The sequence below is a fragment of the Hetaerina americana genome, unplaced genomic scaffold (assembly GCF_022747635.1).
Source record: "Hetaerina americana unplaced genomic scaffold, ioHetAmer1.1.p SCAF_30, whole genome shotgun sequence".
NCBI classification, from domain to species: domain Eukaryota; kingdom Metazoa; phylum Arthropoda; class Insecta; order Odonata; family Calopterygidae; genus Hetaerina; species Hetaerina americana.
Genome location: NW_027286875.1, coordinates 672720 through 699722, shown reverse-complemented (window position 1 = coordinate 699722; position 27003 = coordinate 672720). Strand labels below are relative to the sequence as shown.

Sequence of the window (27003 nt, the reverse complement as noted above, 5' to 3'; positions counted from 1 at the left end):
ATCAATAATATTAAAATAGTGGAAGCATTGGGTTCCAAAAGTATATCTTACATTGCATCAATGAACTCATTACCATTTGATGGAGAAGAGAAAGTAAGAGAATTGTTCTTTAGGATGGTATGAAAACAGGTAAAAGGTATGAAGTAAAATCAATTAGAAATATAATGAAAACACAAGCAAGTTAATGCAGCAAAATATGAAATAGGTGTTGAGTACTATCCAATACCTACCATTGATAGCTAAACACCCAAAAACACATGAATGGACTACTGAATGGTGGTAGGAGAACTGCATAGTGACAGGTCACGGACATATGCAGTTGTTGGGTTATTGTCCTTTTTGGTGCGCAGACTGGTTGTTGTAGTGGGTGTTTGGTTTTCATTTGACTGCCCCTCATACATAAAACATTTGCAGAAACCTTTAATTTGCAAAAACAAATAAAATGGTATTCTAAATACTGGAAAAGACAGTTCTGCCTAAATATATTTTCCATTTCCATTATTTCTTAATATCCCTTCAAAATTTCCAACCATAGTATTTTGTTTCTTGGGTCCCAACTGCATGTTGTCTAAAGCTAAAATGCATATAAATATATTCTTCCCTGTAACTTCAATTACCAATGTCGAAAGACTGAAGCACACATTAATATACATATATTCATGAGCACATGTTTACACAAAGGTATCTACACTCAATGTGCTGCTAATCCTGAAGTAACAGGAGGAAATTTGGTAATGTTTTTATGATTAGCATCTTCTATGAATATGTTTAATTAGAAAGCATAGAAGGTAATAATTATACAGTAGATTAATACACCATGTGGTGAAAATATAAATAAAAAATGTGCTTAAAATTAGGATTTGAACACTGATTAGGTTACCTATCTAACATTTTGCAGAGGTGAGATGAAAATTATGTTACAGCTGGTAAAAAATTGTTGACATCCAACATGGGAAAGAAATATGTGCTAAAATACAACAATGAGACATTCCAGGAATAGTGTGGGCACTCTTGTACACTAAGTTGCACATAAAATTGCATGGTATAGACATCAAATCCATTAAGGCATCATGCACACAGCTAGCTGAAACCTATATAACCATTTAGTGATGGCCTTATAAGAATTGCTGATTTAGATTTTCAAAACCTAAACTCACTTCCCAAGTACACAATCTTGACTAATTTAGTCAAATGTCAACACTCTTAGTTGGCACTAGATACATTTAATTTATGAATTTTCCTTAAAGTTTTTTAATATGGCAACTCCCTAGAACAGAAAACAATGATGAAACAAAATGGGGAGCATGTCAGTGGATGCAGCACTTGGTGGCATCACAAAATGACCAACATGTAAGCAACAGCTATTGTATCTCAGGAATGACAGTAATAAAAGAAGAGAACAAATGTAAAAACAACAATAATTTTATTTGCCAAGGATCTTACAGTTACTCACTGAAGGTATAGGATTCCTCAGGATAGCACAATAGCAATATATGTAATACAATATAGGATTAATAAAAAAAATAAGATGACACAACAGGAATACATAAGATACATCAACTTAAAAATTGCTGAGTTTAGGTTTATAAATGAATTTCTTTATCTGACAAAACACACATAGGGAATAATTATATTTACCTTAGTTCTAACATGACTTTGTTAAAAGCCTCTTGTTAATTTGTATAAGGCACAATGGCATGATATTGTGTAATTTAACTTGAACAGTTTGTAAAAACTTTACCGAGTTATGGACTGATTCTATGCCACAAACATCATTACACATACTATCCTACCCACACTCCACCTTACCCTTAGGTGCTTCCCACTCAATTTGACATACTTTCAATTAAACACGAAAACATTTACAGCTCCAAGCATTTAAGTAAAACAGCTATCTTGAACTTCAATCAAAATTACTTTAGTTGTGCCATGTTACAAATGCACATTTCCAGAATCAAAGCAGGCCAGGCCTCGGTAAAAGGAAGCATTTATTTCACATATCGTGTTTTTTATACTTAGGCTATTCAGTTACACCTAGTAACATTTTGTAAGAATGAAGCACCATAACAGCAGCTTCAAAATAATTAAATCAGCCTACACCTTCCCTTCTTCTTCTTCTTTACCTGAAATGAGAGCAATGAAATCAGACTTGCAACAAGAGGAAAATTCTCACAGAAAATTACAGCAAAATTACTTATAATTAAACATCTCAGATTTCAAGTTCAATCCAAAGAGATTAACAAAAGAACTGTCCAAACTAATCATAGCTTTGACGTGCTATATTAGGAAGTTTATTTTCCAAATGAAAACAATGAAATACTGATGGTCTTTCATGGTTTGACACAAAGAATGATTATTATTTTTATTGTGCCTGAACCCATTATAAAATCCAAGGAATGTTATCATTATGAAACACTTTAAAATATTAATCCATCCTATAACACATAAGGTCACGTAAAAATGTTATTCAATGAACCTAAAAAGACACTTGATTCAGGATTTGATAAGGAACATCCATGTGAGTTTACAAATGTACAGGCATATACTGACATAAGCTACACAATACTTTAAAATTGTAGGGGAAAATAACCTGGTAATACATGATGTATGAGGTATGTCTGGAAAATATCCAGCCATGCAATATTTTGAAAAAAAATAGGAAACCGATAACAATGAGGCCTTAGTCCCCTTTGAAGTACTCCCTTTGGAACCTCACACACTTTTCCCAATGTATCTCCCACTTTTCAAAACAACCAGCTAAGTCCTCTTTTGGAGTGGTCATGAGCTGAATTGTCACATTCTCCTTTATCTCGTCAACCGACTGTTGGGATGACTGGGTTTTTGTCACATGGTCATAGCTGAAGACCCATGACTCATCCCCAAATATGACCTTATATAGAAAACCTGGGCCATTGTGTGTGGCTTGGAACAATTCTTCTCTAACAGCAGCATGAAATTCTTGACATTGTTGACGAAATAGAGAAAAAGGCAGCTGTTGACCATTCCTAAAAAGGACTTCACTGATTGTTTTGAGAAGTGGAAGAAATGCTGAGGTAAGTGTGTAAGGTGCTGGATACCTTCTGGAAATAACTTGTATTTACGCTAACTGTATACTTACTGACTAAATGAAAATATCTTCATATTTTATGACCCATTGTGTGATATCTCCCAAACCCTACCTCGCTGGAAAACTATCTGCTTAACTAAGCACAGTAAGTGAACACTTCGTTTCTCTTTGGAGGTGAGTGCGACCCGGAATTTAGATAAGCCACTTGGGTTACCATTAGGTTTTCCTGAGGCCGAAAACCCCGAGTTCACACAACAATCATGCATGATGCAACACTCAAAACTACACTGTGTGGATTAGCGGATGGCCTTATTACCCACCCTACTAACCCATTCAATTAAATCATAATTATCAATATTTAAACCTTCACTACTATTCTTATATATTCTCCTTAGATATCTGGAAAAATTCACTTTGGACTTGAGGATGCTGACTACAACGCTTGGCACACTATCTCCAAGCCAAATGCAACTATGTGGGAGTACCCAGAAAATCCTTTTGTCATCTGTACATCACTCTGGCAGTCTCTGTTACAATTTCGTGACTATCCGAAGATTTTCATAAATACACCAAGGAAATAATTGAATGAAGCCGTGGAGTCAAATTTATATTTCCTTCTAAAAATTACTCTACAAATCCTTTAAAAAATCTTAAGTGCGGTGTTTTCTGCTTAAATGGTCACAGATATTTCAGGACAAAAACATTTATAGGAACTTAAGGATTTTTAAAAACCACTAGTAATCATCTCTTATTCCCCCACCTGTAATTTTCTCTCAGCTATTGCACACATCTCACTGCCACAGAAAAGATAACGGCATGTGTGAAAAATAATGAACTACTTCCAAACACCTAGTACTATCACATCTGATATTGAGTTTTCCTTCGAACATAAAACCATTTTTCCACACATGTAAAGAGGGCATTCTCATCATTCTCTACATGTAATACCAACTAACATTAAATAGTGTTCTAAATCTAATTTTAACCTTACCTGCAGGGCTGCCCTTGTTGCAGTCTCAAACACTTCTCGGACACCATCCTTCGTTTTAGCTGAACACTCAAGATATGAAAATGCATTTATTTTTTCTGCCATAGTTCTACCTTCTTCAGATTTAACAGGCTCTTGCTTCATTTTACGCAGCTCTGTCAAAGTATTAGGATCATTTCTTAAATCCTGGAAAAAAAGTAGTAGAAGTTGTTCACTGTTTCATAAGTGGGAAAAAAAAACTTAAGGCAAAAAATAAAGAGATGCCCAAAATGGTATCATCAACACTCATAACTGACAGTTCACAGTTGGTTGCAATAAGTAAATGAAAATTCAAAACTCGAGATATGGTCATATATTCCTTAATGGTTAGATTCCATTCAAGTTGTTATTTTATCAACCAGGAAAATATCATTGAAACTTGGACATGGTCTATACCTTTTTGTCTTCATCAATTCCCTTAATTTATTCATATTATTAAGAAGTATTATAAGAACTACCAATATAACTTACAAAATGGACTTCACATTTTTAACCTACTGTAAAGAAATCCTTAGGTTGAGCATGCCACACCAAAAAAACCACTTTCATAAAAAAAGCTAATTTTAATGACCAATGCATTTAACATAAAAAATAAGTCGAGAGTTTTTATATTAGCAATTGTAAAACTGCAAATAATTAGGTTAAATACAAGCACAGGACATATTCTGAAAAACCACCCACAAATATGTATATGGATACCAAAATGCACCACTTTTGTATCAAGCATACCTTCTTATTTCCAACCAGAACGATGGGAACATTAGGGCAGAAATGCTTAACTTCAGGGGTCCATTTTTCAGGAATATTCTCCAATGAATCCGGGGAATCAATAGAGAAGCACATCAAAATGACATCAGTGTCTGGATAGGACAGAGGTCGAAGCCTATCATAATCTTCTTGCCCAGCTGTATCCCATAATGCTAACTCCACCTAAAATACACATTAGAATTTACATATGTACTACTACTCAATATGATGATCGAATACAACAAATTACACAATATATATCATATTGTCAGTCAAGAGAAGTATTTATAAAACTAATGATTCTATCATTGTGAAATTCCTTCGTGGCAGGACATAAGAGTTTTAAAATACCAAAAAAATTCTAATCCTAGAGTTAGCCGAAATTCATGAAATCCTATATACAGGATCCTATCCTGTATAACTATTTAAGGCCTACTGAATTCTTGTAACTCTGCAGGTGGATGTGGGATTCTGCTCGTGAATATCAAATAATTAACACTTATGTCGACCACCTTGGTGAAGTAACTGTACATACAATATAAGGAATAATTTTTTTAAAATAGATTTTTGGGTTAATTCAATATTAACTATAAAGTGCAGCTTAAGCACATATTGTAGTTCATCCAGGATGACTTTCACTGAACAAAAAATTCCTACACTTTCCCCATTATAATATAATGGGTACAGATCTCAGAAAGGTCTGCCATTTTCCTCATAGTGAATTAATACCATAGTATTAGATTATTTCGTGCAAAATATTCATAAATATTTCAGATTCAGTAAACAGCATATACTACTTCTGTCAAAAAGTTTGCGTACATCTTCTCTAAAAAACCTTGACAGTATTAGCACAGAATCGAGGAGAGAGAAAATAAGTGAATGTGACATGAAAACCGTAACTACCTTGATCCTGGTATCAAACATTTTGTATGACTCAAACTCAGTTTTTTTGTCACTTCTTCACACAAATCCTATCTGGCTAAAGAAAAGTGATTGGAAATGAAGAAATCTGCTTACATAAAAATGGAAGTGGATGACAAATTTATATATCATTTCAAAAGAACAAGCTAGAACCTTTTGCATTAGCAAATATTCTTTTTTCCTCACTGCTACATATTTATCTATCACTGTATATGTTACTCCTATAGCCTTGTAATGGTAAGGTACATGTCCATACATTACTATTTTCTAGGTGATCCTATTAGAGTAATGATAATAAATCATAACAACTACTATACCATTTCATTCTTTATTTTAATTAGTGACTTTTCTCATGTAACTTTACCCAGAATTTGTTTCCCACAATCCCCACACACCACGTCTTGGCCATATTTACTGGGTATTTACATATTTACTTTCCCCATAAAGTACGGCAGAATAAGTTATTTTCCTTGGATTTCTGTCCATATATTAAGAACATTAATCAGTGTGACTCTATCATTGTTTAGTGTAGCTGCAGCACATTTTGTATTTCATCCACAATGACTTTCATTGAATGAAACATTCTTTCATTTTTCCCACTATGTAGTATTTAGTGCAGATCTTTGAACTGTCAGCCATTTCACTAATTGTAAATGATTAATATAACAAAATACATTTCGAGCGAAAAATTCGAATATGTATCAGAGTAAGTTGACATGATATCAAGAAAAAGGCGACGGTGGTGGTCTACACTTACCATATTTTGATTAATGATTCTTAAGCATATGATCAAAAATTCCCAAACTTTATAGCAAAAGCAGTACATGCCATCAACTGCATCTGATGCATTTCTGAACATTCTATATAAAATAACTAATTCGTACGATAATAATTCCCTATGAGGAAAATGGCAGACAGTTCTGAGATCTGTACAAAATACCTTACATTGGGAAAAGTGAAAGAATTTTTCAATCTATAAAAGTAGAGTTGTGGGTGAAATGCCAACAACCCATACTTAAAAAACTTCCAATTAGGTGGTTACCATTTTAAAGAGTTCACCTCCTAAATACGCCCGCAGAAAAATTCATGAAATTTCCAGTCTGGTGGTTTAATTTTGAAAAATTGGTTGATTTTACATGGACTGACCACATAAATGTAGCAGTTGAATTAAATCTTAAACCATTCATTATAGTGCTGCTAAAGCAGGTACATCAAAGAAGAACATCTTGAACCAAGCACAAATTGAACGCTGACAGGCTAGAACCCACACCCTCCAGTCAACTTCTAACTGGCGCCCATGAATTTTTTCCTTACAGCAACCACCAATACCCAACGACTACAATGGAAATGTAACTGAAATAATTTCTTTGGCATCATATGTATTGTTTATTCCGTTATCATGCACATTTCCCAAACCTTCAGAAAATGCATTCTTTGATAAAGAACTAAACCTATTTAAAAATATTCTGAAATAGGAATCAAAAGCAGGGGAACCCAATATGGAAGTCAGCCTGCGTTTAAAATAAGACGAACCTGTTTTAGTTACACCACATAGCATTGTCAGGCTCGACAACAAAACGCTACTCGTTATTGAATAATTGTAACGATTTCTCTTACCTGCTTTCCATCAACTTCTATATCAGCAACATAGTTTTCAAATACGGTGGGAACATAAACCTCTGGAAACTGATCTTTACTGAAAACAATCAGAAGGCAGGTTTTACCGCAGGCACCATCGCCCACTATCACCAGTTTCTTCCTTATAGCAGCCATTACCCCTGAAAAACATAAAAGTTGATCAAAACCTATTTCTGACATTAAAAATTACAATTCTTTCATTGGGGAAATTACAAGTCAGAACAAGTATTACTATTAGCCATAGTAAAAATGAAGAAAAATTACAAACAACTATGAGAATTCCAAGTTAATAACGGTTTATAGATTTAATTTCCGCCACATTTGGAAACAATATGCTGAATAGCCTGCAAAACACCTTATACTTCTTCGAAATGTCAATGTGAGTTGAATTCAATGAGATTATCAGAAACATAAACACGAAAAGTCTTATTTATTACACATAAACCTTATCCATACTCACACTGAGAGCCGGCTAATATTTTACACTAACAAAATACAATTTACGAAACATATATTTAGAATACATTAAATATTACCCCAGACTAATAGTTAGTTACAACTAAATATAATCGATTTTATCGACTTAAGTAACTAAAGCCACTAATGATCGGAGATGAGAGACATACACAACAATCGGCTCGAAGCAAACCGAAGAAATAATACTTCCATAGTAAGAGACCATTACCATATATTTGACACCGCCCATGAAAAATTCTAAAGTCGTAATATCATATAGTTATTCGAAAACATAGATCTCTTTCATGCATTTATCGGCTGATTTGCTTATAACATAATTATTACCATGCCCTAATTACCTGACGGGAAGATCAACTGATATTTGTGCCCAACCCATCTCCGGATTGACCAGAGTTCGTTAAGTCAACGTAATGAAAGATAAAGCTAATGCAGAAACAACAACTATTCTTATTATTACATAAATGCCTTTGCAGTACCTTGCTTTCAATGTTTATAATTTTCTTTCCTCGACTCCGATTTACAATGAATCACTGAAGTACACCTAGACCTTTCACTCAATTCATCATCCAGGAAGTTTCCCGGAACGCCCGGAATGTGAATGACGAATAATGGAGGATTGACAAAATACGATCATAAAGAGTATAGTTTTGAGCGCACTTAATAGACGCCGCCATTATCGCCATGATGTGGCGGGATTATCAAAACCAAAAGCAACGGGAATAATGAGCCCAACGTGCACAACGTTTTTGTAATATTTCGGGCCGAATCGAGCATCTTTTTTGTCCACAATATATTGGTAAAAGTATAATATTACTGAAATAAACAATGGGTACGAATTAGTAGAATTGATTAAAGCTCTATCAACAGCTATCACCATCAGCAATATTGCTACCGTTGTAGCCAGAAATTACGGAACGCTCGGTTGCGTGGGTTTTAGGTATTGCTACATTCTCCGCGGGAAATTAAAAATGCCCATTTTTAATTTGCATGAGAAATGAGTGAAAAAATTAATTGAAAATTCATTCACATTGCACCATATGAGTTGCATAAACAAAAAATGGAAAATATAAATACATCATATTATTTTTTACCTAATGCTACTCAGGATTGTTAATAATAATCACTTTTCTTTCAAAAACAGGATCATTTTAACCATATTTAAATACGTTCCATTTTGTCAAGAGATATATATGAAAATATTTACTTGTTCATAATTTGGCACTTGATATATTTACAACAGCATGTAACTTGTTAGAGATGTATAATATTGATAATAATTACATAAATACATGTATACTGTACATTCAAACTAAATGAATATACGAACTTATATAGTGACTCATCTTTATATTATTCTTGGCATGACTCAAATTTGGTACTGCCAGTCAATTTGGAAACAATGGCCGTCGTAAATAGATACCTACTCCACTTGAAGTGTTCTCCACAAAGAACCAAAATAAGGAATTAGGATACATTTGAATATTTTTTCTATGACTAAGATTCGAACCTAAGCTCTTGGAGTGAACATCCAGTACACTAGCCATTACACCAACCAAATACCCAATTAATTTATGTTTCCGATGTTAATGTTGAGCAAATTTTGCAAGGATAGACAGCAGGCCCTTGTTTATCTTTTGTTATCATCTTTGGAGTTGATTGTTTATCTTCTGGTGCTGAGAACTAGCCAATTGTCATTCCATGTAGGGAATGCATTTATATAGAGCTAAAACCTTTCAATTACTTGGAAGAAAGTCAGGATCCAAATAATTTCACAAGACATGAAAAGACAAAAGTAAAAGAATATATTAGAACTGTTATGTATACATATACCTAGACACAATGATAGCATGTGTTCATAATTAGATAGCAGTTATCTAAGAATGGCAGCTCATTGGAATAATAATTTACAAAAAAATATGATTGCTGAGGGAAGGTGCCAATCCAATAAAATATTCAAAGGGATCAATAGATCTAAGGGAAAAATATGCATTTGTATTGAGTTCAGCAGTAAATATTCTTAAAATATACTCATGTAAATATAATTTATAATGCCAGTCATTTTCCATGATTGAACAGTGTGGAAATACTAGCATTTGTTGTCCTACTTTCTTTAGCTGCGATATGAAAAGATGGAAGGTAAACTTTGACAAACTGTAAGGTGCAAATTGAAATGGCATTTTGGCTGATTATGGGCATCAAAAGATTCAACTTTCTCAAGCACCAAGTTTGATAATTCTGGCTGACAGACAAAAATAAGATTATTTTACAGCAATATGAGAAGTACAACTTCCTGACTAACTCTACTTTAATCATGTGTTCAAAATTGTCAGAAATATTATTTGCTTGAATCTATAGTCACAGTTGAAACATCAACTGATTTCAAGGAAATATGTGGCTTCAGGTGGCTATAAAAACCAAGAAAGTTTGGACTTAAAACTTACAGGCAGATTGACTTGAAATTTTTTTACAGTGATTATGCAAAAATATATGCAGGAAAGCAACAGTGTGGCAACTTACATAAAAGCAATAAAACCACAACCATAATACGAAAACCTGCTGGGCCAATCGAAAACAGTGGTAAATTTACCACCATGGCTAATTAGTGCCATTATTTTGGTTTGGTGAAATAACTAGACAAAGAAAGATTATTAATAGTCATTGGAGCTCTTAAAAAACATTGGTCCATTCTATTCATCAGTTCAAAACAATATAAAATGGAGCGGTGAAAAAATCTCTTTTTGAGGAAAGGAGCGCACCTCTCTCTCTCTCTATCCCAAAAAACGGACAAAATGTGGGAACATTGTGGAGAAATATATCTAAATATGCCGTTTTGTAGCTGATAAGAAACTATCTATTATTCATTATGAAAGAGGAGATTTGGTTATGCAATACAAATAGGCCCAGTTTTATATTGTCCTGTAAACTTTAATGATCATTTCATAAGGATGTTTACTTAGCATGGAGGTTATATGCTGATAGGTTTAATTTGATAAACAATTCAAGACTGGTTATTAGCGAATGTAAATACTTGTTTTGTATATAAAGTATTGGGAATTTTTTTGGAAAAATGGATATATTGCGAAAATGCCTCAAAATTCTTCAAAGTACATCCCTTTAGCAAAGTCACACTTTTACCAGTGGCTTTTCCATGACTTGAAGGCTCCTTGGTAAGTGGATCCTGATGGTACTTAAGGGTATGCATGCAAGCTTCTTTAACAGCCCTTAGGGTCCCATGGTGGTGTTCTTTGAGGAAGGATTTTACTTTTCGGAATAGGAAATAGCCTGCTGGTGCAAAGTCGGACTCTTAGGGGGTTGGAGAAGCATCCCGATACTGTTGCAGAAGGTCTTCGCGAGCAGTAACTCGACTTTGCTTTTGGTCATCCATCAAGACTTTCGGGATGATTTTAGCATAGATCATTCTCATTGCCAAATTTTCAGTGATAATGGTGTGCACAGTCATCTTATCAATACCAATACAATCATGTGCACACTTAACCAATAGTCTGAATTCAGTACTTCACGCACATGTTGGGAAAGAATTGTAACCATTACTTTTTATACAGACATTGTATGCTAATGTAATATCTCCATATTAATGCTAATGAGCGCTTAAATAATTGGATTGGACATTATACTAAGTCTTTGCTTTAAATGAAGGTCAGAATTTGGCTTCAGTTTAATGAATCAGTACAAAACCGGGCCATAGTGTACCAAGATATATATGTACTTGAGATGTTGAAAAATTGCCGACTTTTTCAATTTTCTAAGAATGTGGGATAAGTTTCAGGATTTTATTCATAGAGAATAACAGAGCAATGTTTCAACAAGTAGACAGCCTTACCAGAGGTAACTCTCATATGAAATTATACCAGATCAAAAGCCTATAGCGTCGAGCTGAACTCTCATGTAACTACTTTAAAAAACTACAATAAATTAATGCACTGAAATGATAAATTGTAGGTCCTCATCCCAGACCCAACCAACTAATGGCCAAGGAGAAAAATCCAATGCAGCAGATGAGGTTGTAGACAGTAAGAAGAGACATAGTGATTACCAGGCGGAGAAAAGGACAAAGTTGGCTAAATATGAATGTAAAAATTGTTCAACGGATATCAACTTAAAAGTGTTTAAAGCAATAATGTATCATTGAAAACAAGTAATTTCTGATAGTAATTGCTGTTCTCAAATTGTTTACATGGATAATAATGATAGCATTTTTTTGCCATAAGTACTCTGGTGAAGTATGTTTTCTATGATTCTGCTAAATTTTTTATTTGTATTTTTCCTTTTGCAAACACGAATTTTTAAATAGTTTTTAGTTTAGTTACACAGTATTTAAGTATTTTAATACCCATTTATCATAACTGAAGGTTTCATCTTATTTTTGTTAATATTTAGCATTAATAAGGCAAGGGCACCTAGGGAATACATCACATCTGATTGTGTAACTTGATGAGGGCCATGAGTGGGGAGTTAAGCCCTTCCTCCTTGTTAAAACATTATTCCAAAAAGCTGACTTTCCTCCCTGAAAGTCAGCTGTTTGAAAACTTTTCCTTCCCCTTCTCCTTAATCATGAAGATATTTGAAATGAACTATAATGCAGCCTCAGCACCAATCAAAATAACCCTGGCAAAATGACAGTGCTTTGAAATATTGTAGTGCAGATTACCCTTTATGAGGACAATGATGGCAAGTAAGTGGAATAGATAGAATAAGCCTATACATTAATTCAGGTTCATATTTTAAACTAAGGGGCCATCCAATAATTGCACAAGGCTCTGGAAGGGCAGGGATGTGCCAGTTTATAATGTTTCTCACAGAGAGTGGGAAAGGGATTCAGAAAGAATCTTACTTCAGGTGTATTTTTGCATTATTTCAGCCCTAAAATTTGTGGGGTGACCACCAGCTACTTACTAATTGATATTCTACCTGAGAATTTTGAATATGGCTGATGAGCACACTGCATGCGGCCTGCGTGACCCAGCCCCAAGCAAATGGGTTGAGCTCAAAATCATACAAAGGGTATGGTTGAACCAACCACAATCATCAAAAGGGGTAATATGTTTTGTGAAAAAAAAAACATTTAAAGCCTAGAAAGGAATTTCAATGTACATGGGCATAATACAAGAAAAAACAGCATCCATGTTCACTCTAGATGATATGAATGAAACAGCGAAGGTCGTTACACCATGGTAGCAAACTATACAACTGTCTACCCAATCTAATAAAAAATGTAGACTCTGTTATGGCAGGAAAACAAAAACTAAAAGTTTCTTTTCTTGTTGGAAGCTCTGTTGTATTCCATTAATGAATTCTTGGAATGTTGCAGGATAAACTCTGTAAAATAAGGGGAGAAGAGAGAAACTGTATATTGATAAGTGTAGTATACATAACTGTATTTTACCATTGTTTATGCAGTTAATGATGCATATAGGATAAACTGCATTCTTTTGATGAACTTTTGGAACATTGCGGGGCAACACTGATCAAACACCTGATGGTATATTTTATGTCCATACTTGTATTCTGATGAGATCTATGTCCTATATATGTGACCTGATGGATCAATAGGCATTATCATCTGTTATAGAAGAAGATGCTTGTTCAATATTATTGAATGCAATGATAGTTGAATAAGAGGATGCTAGAGAGTGGGGAATTCACATATATTATGGATCCTTAAAAAGAGGAGGAGACAGGGGTGCTAAAATTCCACAAAAAATTGCTTATTTCATGACTTAGATTTTCTCTGTCTGAAATTATCAGTTGATGATAACTTACTGTGACCAAACCTAGGTTATCTAATAAACATTTTAGAGCAATATGTGGGTATACAGAGGTAATTTTCCTTCTTATTGAAGAAATTTTTCTATGTTGCTGTGGAAACTATTCTTTCATTGTTATGTGATCTAGTTTTGAGGTCCCAGATAATTAAATATGAGTAAATTGTTTGCTTTATTAAGTTAATAAAGAAAAACATTATTCGGGTAACTTACGACCATTATGAATAAAAAATCTTAGTGCTAACTGGAAATAAAGGTATCTCATGACTGTTAATGAACATATACATATGCATGAGAAAATGGAAAGGCATAATATCACCTTACAGTTTCCAACTGGATGCTCTTGCTTTTATATTTACCAATATTTTGAAGAAGGTTGACGTGCCTCATATCATGTACATACAGCAACCACCTGGTATTTTTGTATTGTGATATCTGGGCTTATAAAAAGTAATAATAATAATATACAATCTGTAAAGTCAAAATTTCCAAAAGCATACATTGTCCCAAAGCTAGAGATGGTGGATTTCATTTATATATCTTGTCAGTGATAGATTAAGTCAAGGCAAAACAGTGCTGGAAGAAGAAATTGGAGAAATGACACCCGAAAACATCACTAGTGTGATTATTCAAATCAAGAAACACTGGAATTTTATGTCTGTGTGCAGTCTTCTCTGAGGAAAATGAAGAACAAAGAGAATCCCTTTGATCTTGATCAAATGAGGAGAGTATTTCTTCATGTGAAATGAATGGTGTGAGATACCGCTCCTGAAATACCCTAATCACTGCAATGTTGGGTAGGGAGGAAAAAGGGACATTGCAGAAGATGACAATTGCCCACTGTGTGAAGAGATTGACGAGTCAGACCAAAGTAATATTTAAAAAAGTTTTAATCTTGCAATTTGCAGATTTAGTGTGGCTACTGTAGGGGGATAGACCCCCTTGGAATCTCTTAAAAAAATATTAATTCTTTCTTACTGTCATAAATAAACATCTTAAAAAAGCTAGGAATATTTTCATTGCATTTAAAATGTGATGCATAACTATAATGAAACAGTATCAAATATGTGCTCCTATACCTCCTAACCATTAACTTACAATTGATGTCAAAACCCTACATCATAATGAAATGTCTCAATGAGAAAGATTGTCCTGCATTTCACACAGAAAACAATAGTAGGAGGCAGAGGTGAATTCTGAACACACACAGTGTCTACCTATTTGCGGCAAGCTGTGCAATTGTTCTCAATGTATTCAGCAGATTCGATTAAGTATAGCATATTTCATTAAGTTCAATTCATATCACAAGGTTTTTACGACTGAATTCCACAGAAACTTATTTCAGAACTAATGCCGTTATTTTCAGTTGACTAAAGGTCTTTTTGGTAAATTACCTTTTTATTATAGTTTCAACTATGGCAAATAAATTAATATATATATATACAAAGAGGGTGAAGACAAATACATACCACACACCTAATTCCAAATAACAGCTTGGCTTGCCTGAACAGCAGAACGAGTCCTTTCTGGCTTTGGGAGCATGGTCCATCTGCAAAATTGGGGAAGTAAATAATATTAATGAGTTAAAACAAAGATCTAATAAAAATTTATGAATCACTAAGCCATATCATCAGATATCACTTAAGCGGGCACTAATACTAAATGTGACATTGTATATGACAAATACTTTTTTGTCACCTTTGTCAGCCTTCACTTGAGTGGTACATCTCACTTGAATGTTTAGACATGATTGAAAATAAGCCACTAGTTTCTAAAATGAGTAACTTAATCATAACTAATTCCCTCTGATCTGCAAAAAGGGTTCACTTGAACTTATGTGATGATTGATGATACGATCATTATTCTTTGTAAAACAATGTTTATTCCAATCATATTTATTTCACATGCAAAACGTTTGTGACTTACTTGACAAACTCTCTTAGGCTTAAGAAAACCACAGTTATCAATCCAAAGGTTGGTTTGATCAGTGAAGGTAGATCTCACCTAGTATTGAGCCCAATGGCATGTGAATTTCACAACATCAGGGTAGGGTTTGGGGTTGGCTTTTCCTGTGCCATCTATGATTTACCAGTAGTTCTGGCACCCAGAATATCACACAGATTGGGTGAAACTGAGGGTATCCATAAGAATCCCCAGGAATTGAACCTAGGCTCTCTGGTCAGTAGTTCAATGTTCTACCCACTGGACTACCATGTTCTCCCTGTAAGACCTTATGTGTGAAATAAAATCATTATAAGTATTGAGAAATATACTAAAATAGGAGAGGAAAGAGGGGTTATAAACATTAAGAAAAAAACTAGCACAGTAATCAACTTGAATTCATGTTTTTATAGGTGTCAGTGTCATCCTTTGCCATAAAATATCCAGAATTAAGCCTGAGATGGTCATCTACTTTTCCTGTATCATGAGACTTCTGACAAAGTTCTGGTATTCTGTATATTTTACCCCTTACATTTTGTATGGGATCTTGAAAAGGCTAATAAAAAATGAGAGTGTGGCAAATAATGAAAAATTTTTCAAATAGTTTAAGAAATTAATTCAACAGACCTGTGTACATTATGAAAAAATTGGAGCTCAGGGCAAACAAAATCAACAGAGAAATTAAGGAACTCGATAGTATGATGAAGGGATGCTGTTTGGAATTATCAAAATGAAAATGGATGATTGCCAGAGGGCTTCAAGAAAAATATATTCATTACCTCACCAAATAAGAACTTAGAAGCACAACAAGCAGTACATGTTGTAGTTAGTATCACATACATCAACGATACTGAAATGAATAATCTGCCATTAGATAAATTAAGAAATTCGAAGAAACTTAAGAGGAATGAAGAATGTGAAGAATAACCAGAGAGACTATTCTCTGTCTAAGGATAGTGGTATAAAATTATTATAAACATCAAAATGCCATTGCATATGCATTATTTTGGACTTTGAGAAGGGATTTTAACCTATTGAGTTGAAAAAGATGCTTAAAATGCTGGAAATAATTACCATGGATTACTCTGATGGGGGAAGATTTGGCATTTCGCATAGATAATTGGGGAAATATAGGTTCATTGGTTAGGGTATTGCATGAGGAAGGAGTGCCTGTTGAAGACTGTTTTTGAGGGAATGATAGAAGGGAAGAGATGACAAGGGAGAGAGAGATATATGATGTTGAACTTGATTAAGATTGAGAGAAAATATGAAGAAATGAAAATAATGGCTCAGGGCAGGAAGACATGCTAACAGTGTATGTCACATGACATCAGTGTCATGTCAGTGGGTAGATCATCTCTAGTAGTTAGTCTCCGTGTCAAGGTAAACCATGAGTTAAACCGTCATTCAGCAGATCAACTAAAGATGAAAGATGATGACACTGATGGAAGGATAATCTACCAAATATACAAAAGCCAAGGAAACACAATGTGAATGAAAGATGAAAGAAAAATGAAATGGACAGACAAAGGAGTTAGGCTTGGATGCAATCTCTCACCAGCACTATTCATCATCACTTGGAGGAGGAAGTTAAAGAAGCATAAGGAAATGGTGTCAAAACTAGAACCCTGGGGGCAGACATTTTGACTAATTTTTGATTACATAAGACCATTATTCAATATTGTGACTGTATTTGTTTCTAACAATCCCTGAATTCTCCAAAAATTCACCAAAGTTTCATATATATCAAATATTTTGTTTGCGATTTAATTTGTTTTGTGAGGGGAAATATTTCTATTTGAATTTTTTAGATGATGGTTATTTATAGTATACCCTGGAAGTTCACCCTTTGACTACTCAAATGTTATTCTGTAATTTGGAATTGTAATGTCTGACACTGCTAATTATCCCTACCAGTGAGAGTAGCATTCGAATCACATAATGAAGACTTTCTTTTATTTGAATCTATTTTATGAGATACATCTGAAAATTTCACTTATCGTATGGGTACAGCCATCTTAAAATATATAGCCATAAGTGCCTCTTCATTACATGATTACATTTTTTTTATTTGCATTATATTTGCTGGGAATGAAACATTCTTAAGTGTCAAATTTTGAATACAAAAGATGGTTTACCAATTCTTAGGGAAAAGTCATTTGATCTAGCTGATGTGGCATTATCATATCCAGTGTAGTATCAATGAGGATTTTTTTAGATACTTCTAATAAAATAAGAAACATAGGAATATCTTTCAGATGGCATTACAAAATATGTATATATTAAATGAGTTTGTAATTTTCTACAGACTATGAAACAGACATAAAAGTCTGTGGAAAATTACAAACTCATTTATTATGGACATCAAACAATTCCATGAAGTGAAACCTGAAAGTGTAAAGTATATTACAAAATATGTTTAAAAACGTGAGTTTCCATTTATTGTTTGCCTAACTTTCATTTATTTTACACAGTAAATATATCATGTACCATAAAAGAAGAAAATTTAAGACAATATAAATTTATTCAGATTATTCAGCCCCTCAGGAAGGGTGAAATGGTATTCAAAGAGGAGCAGGAGTAATTCAGAAAATATGGGCACCAAACAGTTTATGGAAAAACTTGCATCAGTGACCAGAATAAATTTAAAGCGGCACATAATTAAGATTTATGGATGATGGGCAAGTAACTGGCAGAAAGGCTAAAATAAATGTATTCAAAATATCTCTGGTCCCATCACTGTGGCTCAGTCTCTGGAAACCTACTGCTTTCTAGCTGCAAAAGGGGAAGGTATTATGTCTCCATAATTTTAATAATTCCTGATTTGGAATTTTTAGAAATAATGAAAATAATCTAGATTTGCTCTTTATTTAATGGACAATTTTCATCAATTTATTTTAACAATGCTATTTATTTGATTAAGTTAATCCTTAGCACACCATTGGAAGGATATATTTGGATCAGCCCAAAAAAAGAATGCCTTATGAACCGATGAAAGTTACTTAAAACATTTTTGTAATGATCACTCTTCATCCTAGCAAATAGCCGCCTGGGAAATGTTGCAACCACACCTAAGACTGGGTTGACGTAAGTAACTGATAAGTTTGCTAGAATATTTAGTCAGACCAGGGGCACCTCGATTGCAAATTTGTCATGCTCTAGTTTGCATATGCCAATGTTAAGAGGAAATAATTCAGAAACCAAGAGGCATCATTGAACTCTGTGGATTAAGTAGGTATATCTTCAGAAATATATCATTAGAGTAAATAAAGATTTCTAAAAATCCTAGTATCCAAATGATACTATGAAAGATGACAAGGTCCAAAGGCAGTACAGACAGAATTTATATTAAGAATATAGAAATGGCCACATGTAGAATCTTTTACTTACCTCACAAATGCCATAAAATGGAAAGAATAGTGCTTGAAGAATACTAGTACTAGTACATATGAAATGGAAAATAGCTGGAGTTGAAGGGCATTAACAATGAAAAGGTACAAACCATGTATTAAGTTCAGGAGAATACCAATCAATCGATTGAAGGTGTTTTTGGAAAAACATACACGAGTCTTTGAAACATAATGCTGGAGGTAGATGAAGAAAATCTAAGGAACAGATAAAATCAGAAATACAAATGTGCTTAAGAATGATTGAAGAAAAGTCAGCATGGAGATTATTATGATAAAGGAGAACCACATGAATTCAGCACATTATTGTGACATAATGGATTTGCTTAAACATTACAGATATAAAATAAAGTCTCCAGCAAAAACATAAAAACTCAGACTCCATCAGGAATATCAGGGAATACAATCATAAGCCAAATAAAAAGGAATGCTAAATGCATATACCTATGAGGGGAGCATAAATTGACATCAGAAAAGAAGATTAACTGGCTGTAGCCAAACAATACTCATACTAAAATTCTGAATATGTTCAAATGCATCATTTTGGATTTGTGCCCCTTGGTAGACGAACCCTCCAATCATTAGGCTTCTGCAAGGCCGCCTCTTCTATGGGGAAGAAGGACCCCTTTACCCCAGGTTCCGTGCTTTGGGGAGGAGAACAAAATGGTAAAACAGTTTTTTGTATATGTGTTTAATGATTCCCACAAGAATACAACCTATACAATTAGAAGATGGGTGGGGGCGATGGGAGTCGGTGGGGAATTGTACTTCATGTTTGCACCGATTGACTCCTACCCAAGGTACAGTGCTGATAATTGATAAGAAATGTTTGATAAACCATTTTTGACCGAAGTTCTCTTAAGATGAGGTACATGGTACTAGTTTTGAGATCAGCGAGACATAATTCAACGCTGTCATCATAAATTGAACAACAGATTGAGCAAAAGACAAGGCAGTTTCTCGACTGATGGACGAGAAAAAAAGTGTCACAATTTTTTACTACTTCTTCATACAGTTTCAATCGAAATTCAACAAAACTACTTAAATCAGACTCCAAACATTTCATCATGCTGAAAGGCGCAAAGAAGTATGACATCAGCTTTCTTCCACCTGACACATTTCAATCCGTTTTGAAACTTTTGGTTGAACATCTTAACATTTTTGAGGGACAAATATGGCTGAATCAAGAAATAAGATGAGAGCTTAAAACGAGAGAATTGAGCTGATCCAGAGGCCACGCAATGCTGCGTAAAGAACGTGTATGGCGAACTTCATATAAATGGACTTCGACCATTCAAGGAATTACTAGGTTATCTTGCGACTAAATATAAATGAGAGAGGAATGAATACAATGATTTGAACTGAAATTGACAGATGAGAAAAGAGATCTGACAATGCATATGAAATATGTAGAATAATTCCTCGTCCAAGGCATTTGTGTAAAAAACAATGTCTGCAATCGCTGTCATGTTACCATTATCCTGTAATCCGGTAAGCTCATTTTAAGGTTATACTATAATTTGAGTTTTCGGAAAATAAACACAAGAGTTTATTATCCCTAGAATTTAGTGACAATTCCTGCTGAGGACACCATTTAGAGAATGCATCATCAGAAAAAATACTTAACAAGTGCAAGTAATATTAGGCATATGAGACAATTGGAAACTTACCTGGTAAGCCCCCTTGGAAACAGTAGGTCAGCGGAGGTGCTCGGATGGGAACCAGAGATTCTATTTCCTTCGCCGACATTGCGTTCATTGATTTGAAGTCGGTTGCCGTGGGTGAAAGTTCGCCGAGAACTTCCTCGAAACGGGTGACGAAATGTCTCTCTTCAATGGTCCACCGGCGAAGAATCATGTCACGTTCACTGAATCCAGCCCAGGGGAAGCGAAACACTTTCTTGTTGGTTTTTCTTGTCAGCCAATCACTTACTCCCTTCGCATCGTGATGTGGTAAAAGCAAGTGCGACAGAGAAGGAAACTAAAAGAACGACCAGGAGGGCGACTAGCGAAGCCCGACAGGGATCACGACGTCACGAAGCTAATAGGGATGAAGGCACTAAAGGGATTACGGCCCGCCGAGGAAGCGGCGGCAGCTCTGGGAGTACATGATTACGCCTGCGTCCTGCTAAAGAAAGATAACCTTTAGAAGAAAGCAGACACTTAGCAACGGTTATATATAACCCATGTTGGATATTTCGGCTAAAATAACGACTTCATGGGTCTAAGAACAGTTGCTTTAAAGATAAAATGTTAATTGTTTTAGAATAATAATGGATTTCGTGAGTTATACGTTTGAAAATATATACGATAGATATCTATCATAATCTAGATTTTTTGATCGATGTACAAGGGTGGTGCCAAATCTCACAATGTTTGATATCATAAATGATATTGACAATCTCTCTTTTTATAATATTGCACTTCATACGCAATCCAATGAGAACGACTCTCGACGCAGAAATATGAATTCACAGCATCAGTGTTGATTATGTTTGAGTAAATACGGAAATGTTCAAATAATGCAGATCTGAATATGCATACTTTTGACCTTTTCGATTTTCGTGCAACTCCTGCTTGGAAATCCTACTTACTTACGAATTAACATGCTAATTAAATGCGAAATATTTACACTACCTGGTTATGATTACAGTGTTTGCATCAATAATCGATTTGTATGAAATAAATTTTTCGGCAAATTCTGTGAAATAAATAATCAATTTAAAGGTAAAGCAAAAGATTGCTTTGAGGTGTGGTCATGTTTTAATCATAACAGTGGATTTTTATTTCATAAATTGGTATATGTGCCTATCAATCAAAATGTAACTAGAAATACATATTTAAGAAAACCCTGTGGCAAAGGTAGCACTCCGTTTGGCGTCTTATTTCTTCGTATATTAAAAATAAGACCGTTTTCGGTATTCGTATACTTATCAATTGGGATTTTCAATCGGTGCAGTGCATAAAAAAATAATACCAAATAGGAATTATTTTTTGCGGAGGCAGGGGAGGTATTAGTTACAGCTTTAATCTAAGCTGCCAATAAGTTTTAACAATAGGATGACCATTCAAAAGATATTGGCCTAGTGATTTAAGCTATTAAACTAAATAGAACAAGTCATCTGTTAGGGTGGGTGATTAATAGTGATTAATACATCTGAATTGTCCATCTCATGTCAAATATCGTTTGTAGTTGCATGGAACTTGACCCGCAATTCAAGATCTTTCACGAAGCGATGTGTGCACTGTTCATCTCAGATTCATTGCGTCTATTTGCGTCATCGAATCTTGTCTCAAACAACTGTTGTATTTATAAATATTGACAGCTCATCATTGGCATGGCATTTATTTATTCTATGAAACTTTCCGATGTTTATTCCGAGATATTCGCAAAAGACGCCAGTGGAAACTAAACGACATCTTTCTGCTGTCATAGTAAAAATGCTCGCATTCTTTGTACCCAGAAACCTGTTTCATTCATCTTGCTTCGCCATTATGAAAACGCTTTCATCTCGATCTCTTCTCACTCGGAAAACAAGGCACGCTGTGTGAGCGGGACCGCCATTAGTAAGGAGGAATCCCTTTTCGGAAAAGGCTAAATGAAGCGTTTCTTTGCGCAGCTGTTGAACAACTTCCGTGAAACAACCATATCGAAGTGCAGTCGGAAGCATTACGTATTTCGCAGCGAAGAATCAAAATTCTTTGCCTGGGAAGTTGAGCATGTCTCAATATATATGAATCGCCTCCTCTCAATCTCCAATATTTGCTTTGCGCCGAATTTCCCTCCCCGAAACTGTAAATCGTGAGAGTGGAGGGGTAGGAACAAGGTTGAACGTACCCGATTGTCTTTTGTCTCTAATGACGGCGGGTGATTGTAGGTTGCGGAAGGGCAGGGGGAGTGGGGGGAGAGAGGGTGTGGGTGTAAGAGAGAGCAAGGTGGAAGGAGAAACGATTTTCTCACTTATTTTATCCATACTCAACCGATTATTCCTAAGAATTTACATACAAACTTCCGATCTCCTATCTCTATTTTAGTAATATTTAACACATTAGCTGGAAATGGAATCCATCCCTACTTTTAGGTTAATTATTTATGCGCTAATTAGTGCCAGACAGTATCTCTATCCATCTATCATCAAATTGCGCAGATCACATGGATAGATAGAATTTTTGCGGAAACGTTTCAACTAACAAATGATTAAACTAGTTTAAACGACGAAAATACTTCTCAGAATCTTTTTTGCTTACCTACCTTCAGTTTTAGTCGATAGATGCCATTTACATCAGTAGAAATTTCATTTGACCACTATCGATGATCAAACAAAACGATTTTTACCCACGAGTAGGAGGTCATTTTGCACCACTGTGAAAACGTTTAAAACCTCAATCCAATTTGTATAAATACATAAATATTTAAAAACAAAATCATTAAAAAATAATGAAACCGCAACTAAAGTTGTCCCATTAGGCCAGTTTCCCTTAAAAATTTTATAACTCTATGTCTACTCTAGAGTTGGGGTCATCCCCTAAAATATTGCATAAATAACCCCTTATTTTAAAAAAGCCTCCGGCCGTTCGACATTTATTGCACTGTGTCAGGATATGTGTCACCCATAAGAGGGATAATGGATCTCATGAACTATCGGGTGCATTGGTGAGAAGACCGATACGGATTTTAAGGTGCTCAACGAGTCCAAACAGATGAGGAAAGAGCCGTTATTTTCTTTTATTTCTTTTATGACTATCTGATAGCTGACAGTTAGACTGTGAATATACTGCAATACGTGTTCAGCTTTTCCCTCAAGACGGAGTGCGATCTGAGGAAGGGGCTAAAGAGTCGCTGGTATTCCGACTCGGCAATGAAAACTCCTGGGTGCGCGTGTGACGTGGTCTTAATATCAGGCTTTGGTGTCAACCAAGGTGCATATTTAGCGTAAAAGACCGGGGATACTTCGGGGAAGGTAAAATTAAATTCATGGATAAAATCATTAAAAGGAACGGCTAGGGGCCTAGTGACCCTCCGTCACCATTTAAATATGTCTGAAAACTATGGGTTAAAAGGATTGTAAAACCATGGGTCATTCGTCACGGATAAAACTTTGCAGGCATAATTTTTCATTAAAAAAGGTCTTGCGGGTTGCCAGCGGAGGCTCCCCTGCGTCAGCAAGTACTCGTACGCTTGGGACTGGGCTGGTTCTAAATTCTCCAGTGGCCAAACGATTCCCGGCATTGTGAACACATGTAAAGGGTCTCAAATAAGATTCTCGTCCTGACGAGAATACTACAGAACCGTAGTCCAATTTCGAACGGACCAAGGCTCGATATAATAAAAGCACGGTAGTTCGATCTGCTCCCAATGTAGAATGAGTTTGATACCTTAAAACATTGAGGGTTTGACAACACCTCTCGCGAAACACGCGGATATTCTCCCGCCAGTTAAGTTTTTGATCAAGGGACATACCCAGAAAGCAGACGGACTCAACAAATGGGATATTCCTATCCAGCAGGCTTAAAGTCGGTGGTATGCGGTATCCGCGAAGACGGTGGAAATGAACACATTTCGTTTTCTCCGTAGAGAAACCAAATCCGTTCCTTCGCGACCAGTCTCCCAAATTACTTAGGGTCACCTGAGCTGGCCTGGAGACGTTAACCGGTCGTGTCGACCGGTAAACGTCTCCAGGCCAGCGAAAGAGCGATGCCATCGCCGGAGTATTGATGCATTCCGTCATGTTATTGCTTGCGACGTCACGCTCAGAACGGATCACTGAGTTCTCCTGTATGAAGGATCTGGATAAATACTTGCCATTCCTCACTTTAAAAACACGGGTTGTTAAAAATTCCCAATAATTAGGGCCATATTGCCTCTAAATCCCCACTTATGCACCGTGTTTGAAATTTTCCGTCGCCGCACACTATCGTAGGCCTTCTCAAGGTCGAAAAAGACGGATACGACGTGTTGGCGGAGTAGAAAGGCTTCCCGGATGACATTGCTAGTGCGCACCGGATGGTCGGCCGTGGACCTCTCACGCCGAAAACCGTACTGAGCGTTGGAAAGAAGGTGCCGTCTCTCCAATCACCAAACGAGACGTCGGTTGACCATTCTTTCCATCACTCTGCCCAGGCAACTGGTGAAAGAGATTGGATGATAGCTATTCGGGTCATTTTTATTCTTGCCCCGTTTCGGGATAGGTATCACTACGGATTCCTGCCAGGAATTTGGGAAACTAAACTACCCTCGATCCACAACAGGATGAGGGTATTGAGGACCCTACGCTGATTCCGGAGAAAAGCGTTGTGGATCCCATCCATACCTGGCGAAGTGTTATGGGAGTCGGTGGTGGCGGATTTCAGTTCCCAGGGTGAGAAGGACACATTGTATACTGCCGGTGTTGGAGCTTCACCGAAATTAAGAGAGACTTCTCGCATCGCCTCTTTGCGTTTACAAAGTCGGCGTCATAGCCCTCGTAACTGCTGTTGGCCGTGAACTGCTTGGCGAATATATCGCTTATTTTAGAGGGTGAAGTCACCACCCGGCCAGCTATAAGCAATGGTGAGAAGACGATTGGGCCCATGGACACGGAGATTTTCTTCACTTTGTCCCATAACTGAGCGAGTGGGGTTCTATGGTTTATCGTAGAGACTTAGTCTATCCAGGAAGCCTTCTTGGCCTGCTTCACGGCCTTTCGAGCTCGCGCTATCAGCCTGCGAAAAGATGCCAGATTTGTTGCCGTGGGATATTTTTTAAATATATATATATATATGCTAACGCTCTTTTCCTCATTCGGATCGCCTTGTCGCATTCCTCGTTCCACCAAGGGACAGGTGCTCGATTAGGGTTGCCGGAAGAACGAGGGACACTTTGGGTAGCTGACGCTACGAGCGTTGAACTTAGTGTCTCGACGTTGCGCAGCGTGTCTAAACCAACGTTATGCTGAAAATAAAAAGGCGTTTGAATAATGCTCAGTCTGATGATCCAGTTTTCCGGAGGTTTAAAAATGTTGAGCGAAATGTCTTCTTTTGCTAGTAAAAGAGGAAAGTGGGCACTCCCACGGAGATCATTGTGAGCGGACATCTTCAGCTTTAGACCTGGTGTTATCGAGCATATAGATGAATCTATAGCCGAGAATTTCCCATTAAAACTGTTAAGCGAGTTTTTTCCCACTATTTAATAAAAACAGATTGAAATCCTCAATAAAATTAGATAAAATCCATCGTCTCCTATTTCTTGGGATCATCAGCCCGCCCCATTAAGGATCAAGGGTATTAAAATCGTCCATCTATATAAATGGCTGAGGTAGCTGACGGTAAAGGACTTCTAGATTAAAACGTGTTACCGGGTGTACCCTTCGGCAGATAAACGTCGCACAACGTTATCTTCTCAGGAGTGTACACTGTAACATCCACTGCTTAGAATGTGGAGTTCAGTTGAACTCGGGAGGTGTAAAGGGCCTCACGAGTCACAACTGCTACTCCACCTTGGGCTCGTCGACCACCCGTATCATCCAGTCTAAAAACAGTGTATCCCTTTAAAATACCCTTGTCTGCCGCCAAAAATGTGTTTCTTGCAGGGAGGTGTAAAAGCATGACTTAAAACTGCCAGCTTCTCCTTATGCAGATAAAAACCATTGCAGTTCCATTCAAAAATAAAAGACATTTTAAATGTTAAAAAATTAAGAAATATAAAAAAATAAGTTTTTAAAAAGTGGTGAGATGACCAACCATTTAAAGATTATCGCTTGAATAGATGTTTCCTCCTCCACTCGCTCGCGTGGACCTCAGTATCGGAGATACTATGGCCCTCTTCCATAACCTCAGGCTTTCTTGGCTTTGCTGGAGGGAGGTGCAGGGGAAGATGTTTTTTCACGCCCTTTCGGCGTGTTCCCCTTGGTGGGCTCTTCTTTGAAGGGCCCACCGGAGTAGGTGGCTCGTTTTCCACCTCACTCATAGTCTCTTAGGTACTTTTCAATTTTTGTGCTCGCATGTCCGCAGCGTTGTC

At 36.0% G+C, this 27003-nt stretch overlaps 1 protein-coding gene across 4 annotated transcripts; it reads right to left on the bottom strand.

Annotated features, from left to right (window-relative positions):
• Positions 1 to 1406: 1406 nt before the first annotated feature.
• Positions 1407 to 20982, bottom strand: LOC139691161 (ras-like GTP-binding protein Rho1). Of its 4 annotated transcripts, none has more exons than XM_071588875.1 (6): positions 20679 to 20982; positions 15137 to 15209; positions 7380 to 7540; positions 4824 to 5024; positions 4059 to 4241; positions 1407 to 2123 (listed from the first exon to the last, which is right to left on the bottom strand). In XM_071588875.1, the coding sequence occupies exons 2-6, from the start codon at positions 15207 to 15209 to the stop codon at positions 2085 to 2087; spliced, it is 657 nt and encodes a 218-aa protein (XP_071444976.1). In that variant the 5' UTR covers positions 20679 to 20982; the 3' UTR covers positions 1407 to 2084. The 4 variants fall into 4 exon arrangements, with proteins under 4 accessions (XP_071444976.1, XP_071444975.1, XP_071444979.1 ...); XM_071588874.1 differs by lacking the exon at positions 20679 to 20982 and adding an exon at positions 19521 to 19565; XM_071588878.1 differs by lacking the exon at positions 20679 to 20982 and having other exon boundaries at positions 15130 to 15172.
• Between the last annotated feature and the right edge of the window lie 6021 nt (positions 20983 to 27003).

Bases quoted from the DNA above. Each gene is read 5' to 3' on its own strand.
- LOC139691161 (XM_071588874.1), bottom strand. From the start codon at position 19,550: ATGATGCATTTGAACATATTCAGAATTTTA. The intron at 7,541-15,136 runs GTGTGTGGTATG...TATGTTTTTCAG, and splicing joins AAGCTGTTATTTGGAATTAG to GGGTAATGGCTGCTATAAGG. The intron at 2,124-4,058 runs GTAAGGTTAAAA...CTCTCATTTCAG, and splicing joins CAACAAGGGCAGCCCTGCAG to GTAAAGAAGAAGAAGAAGGG.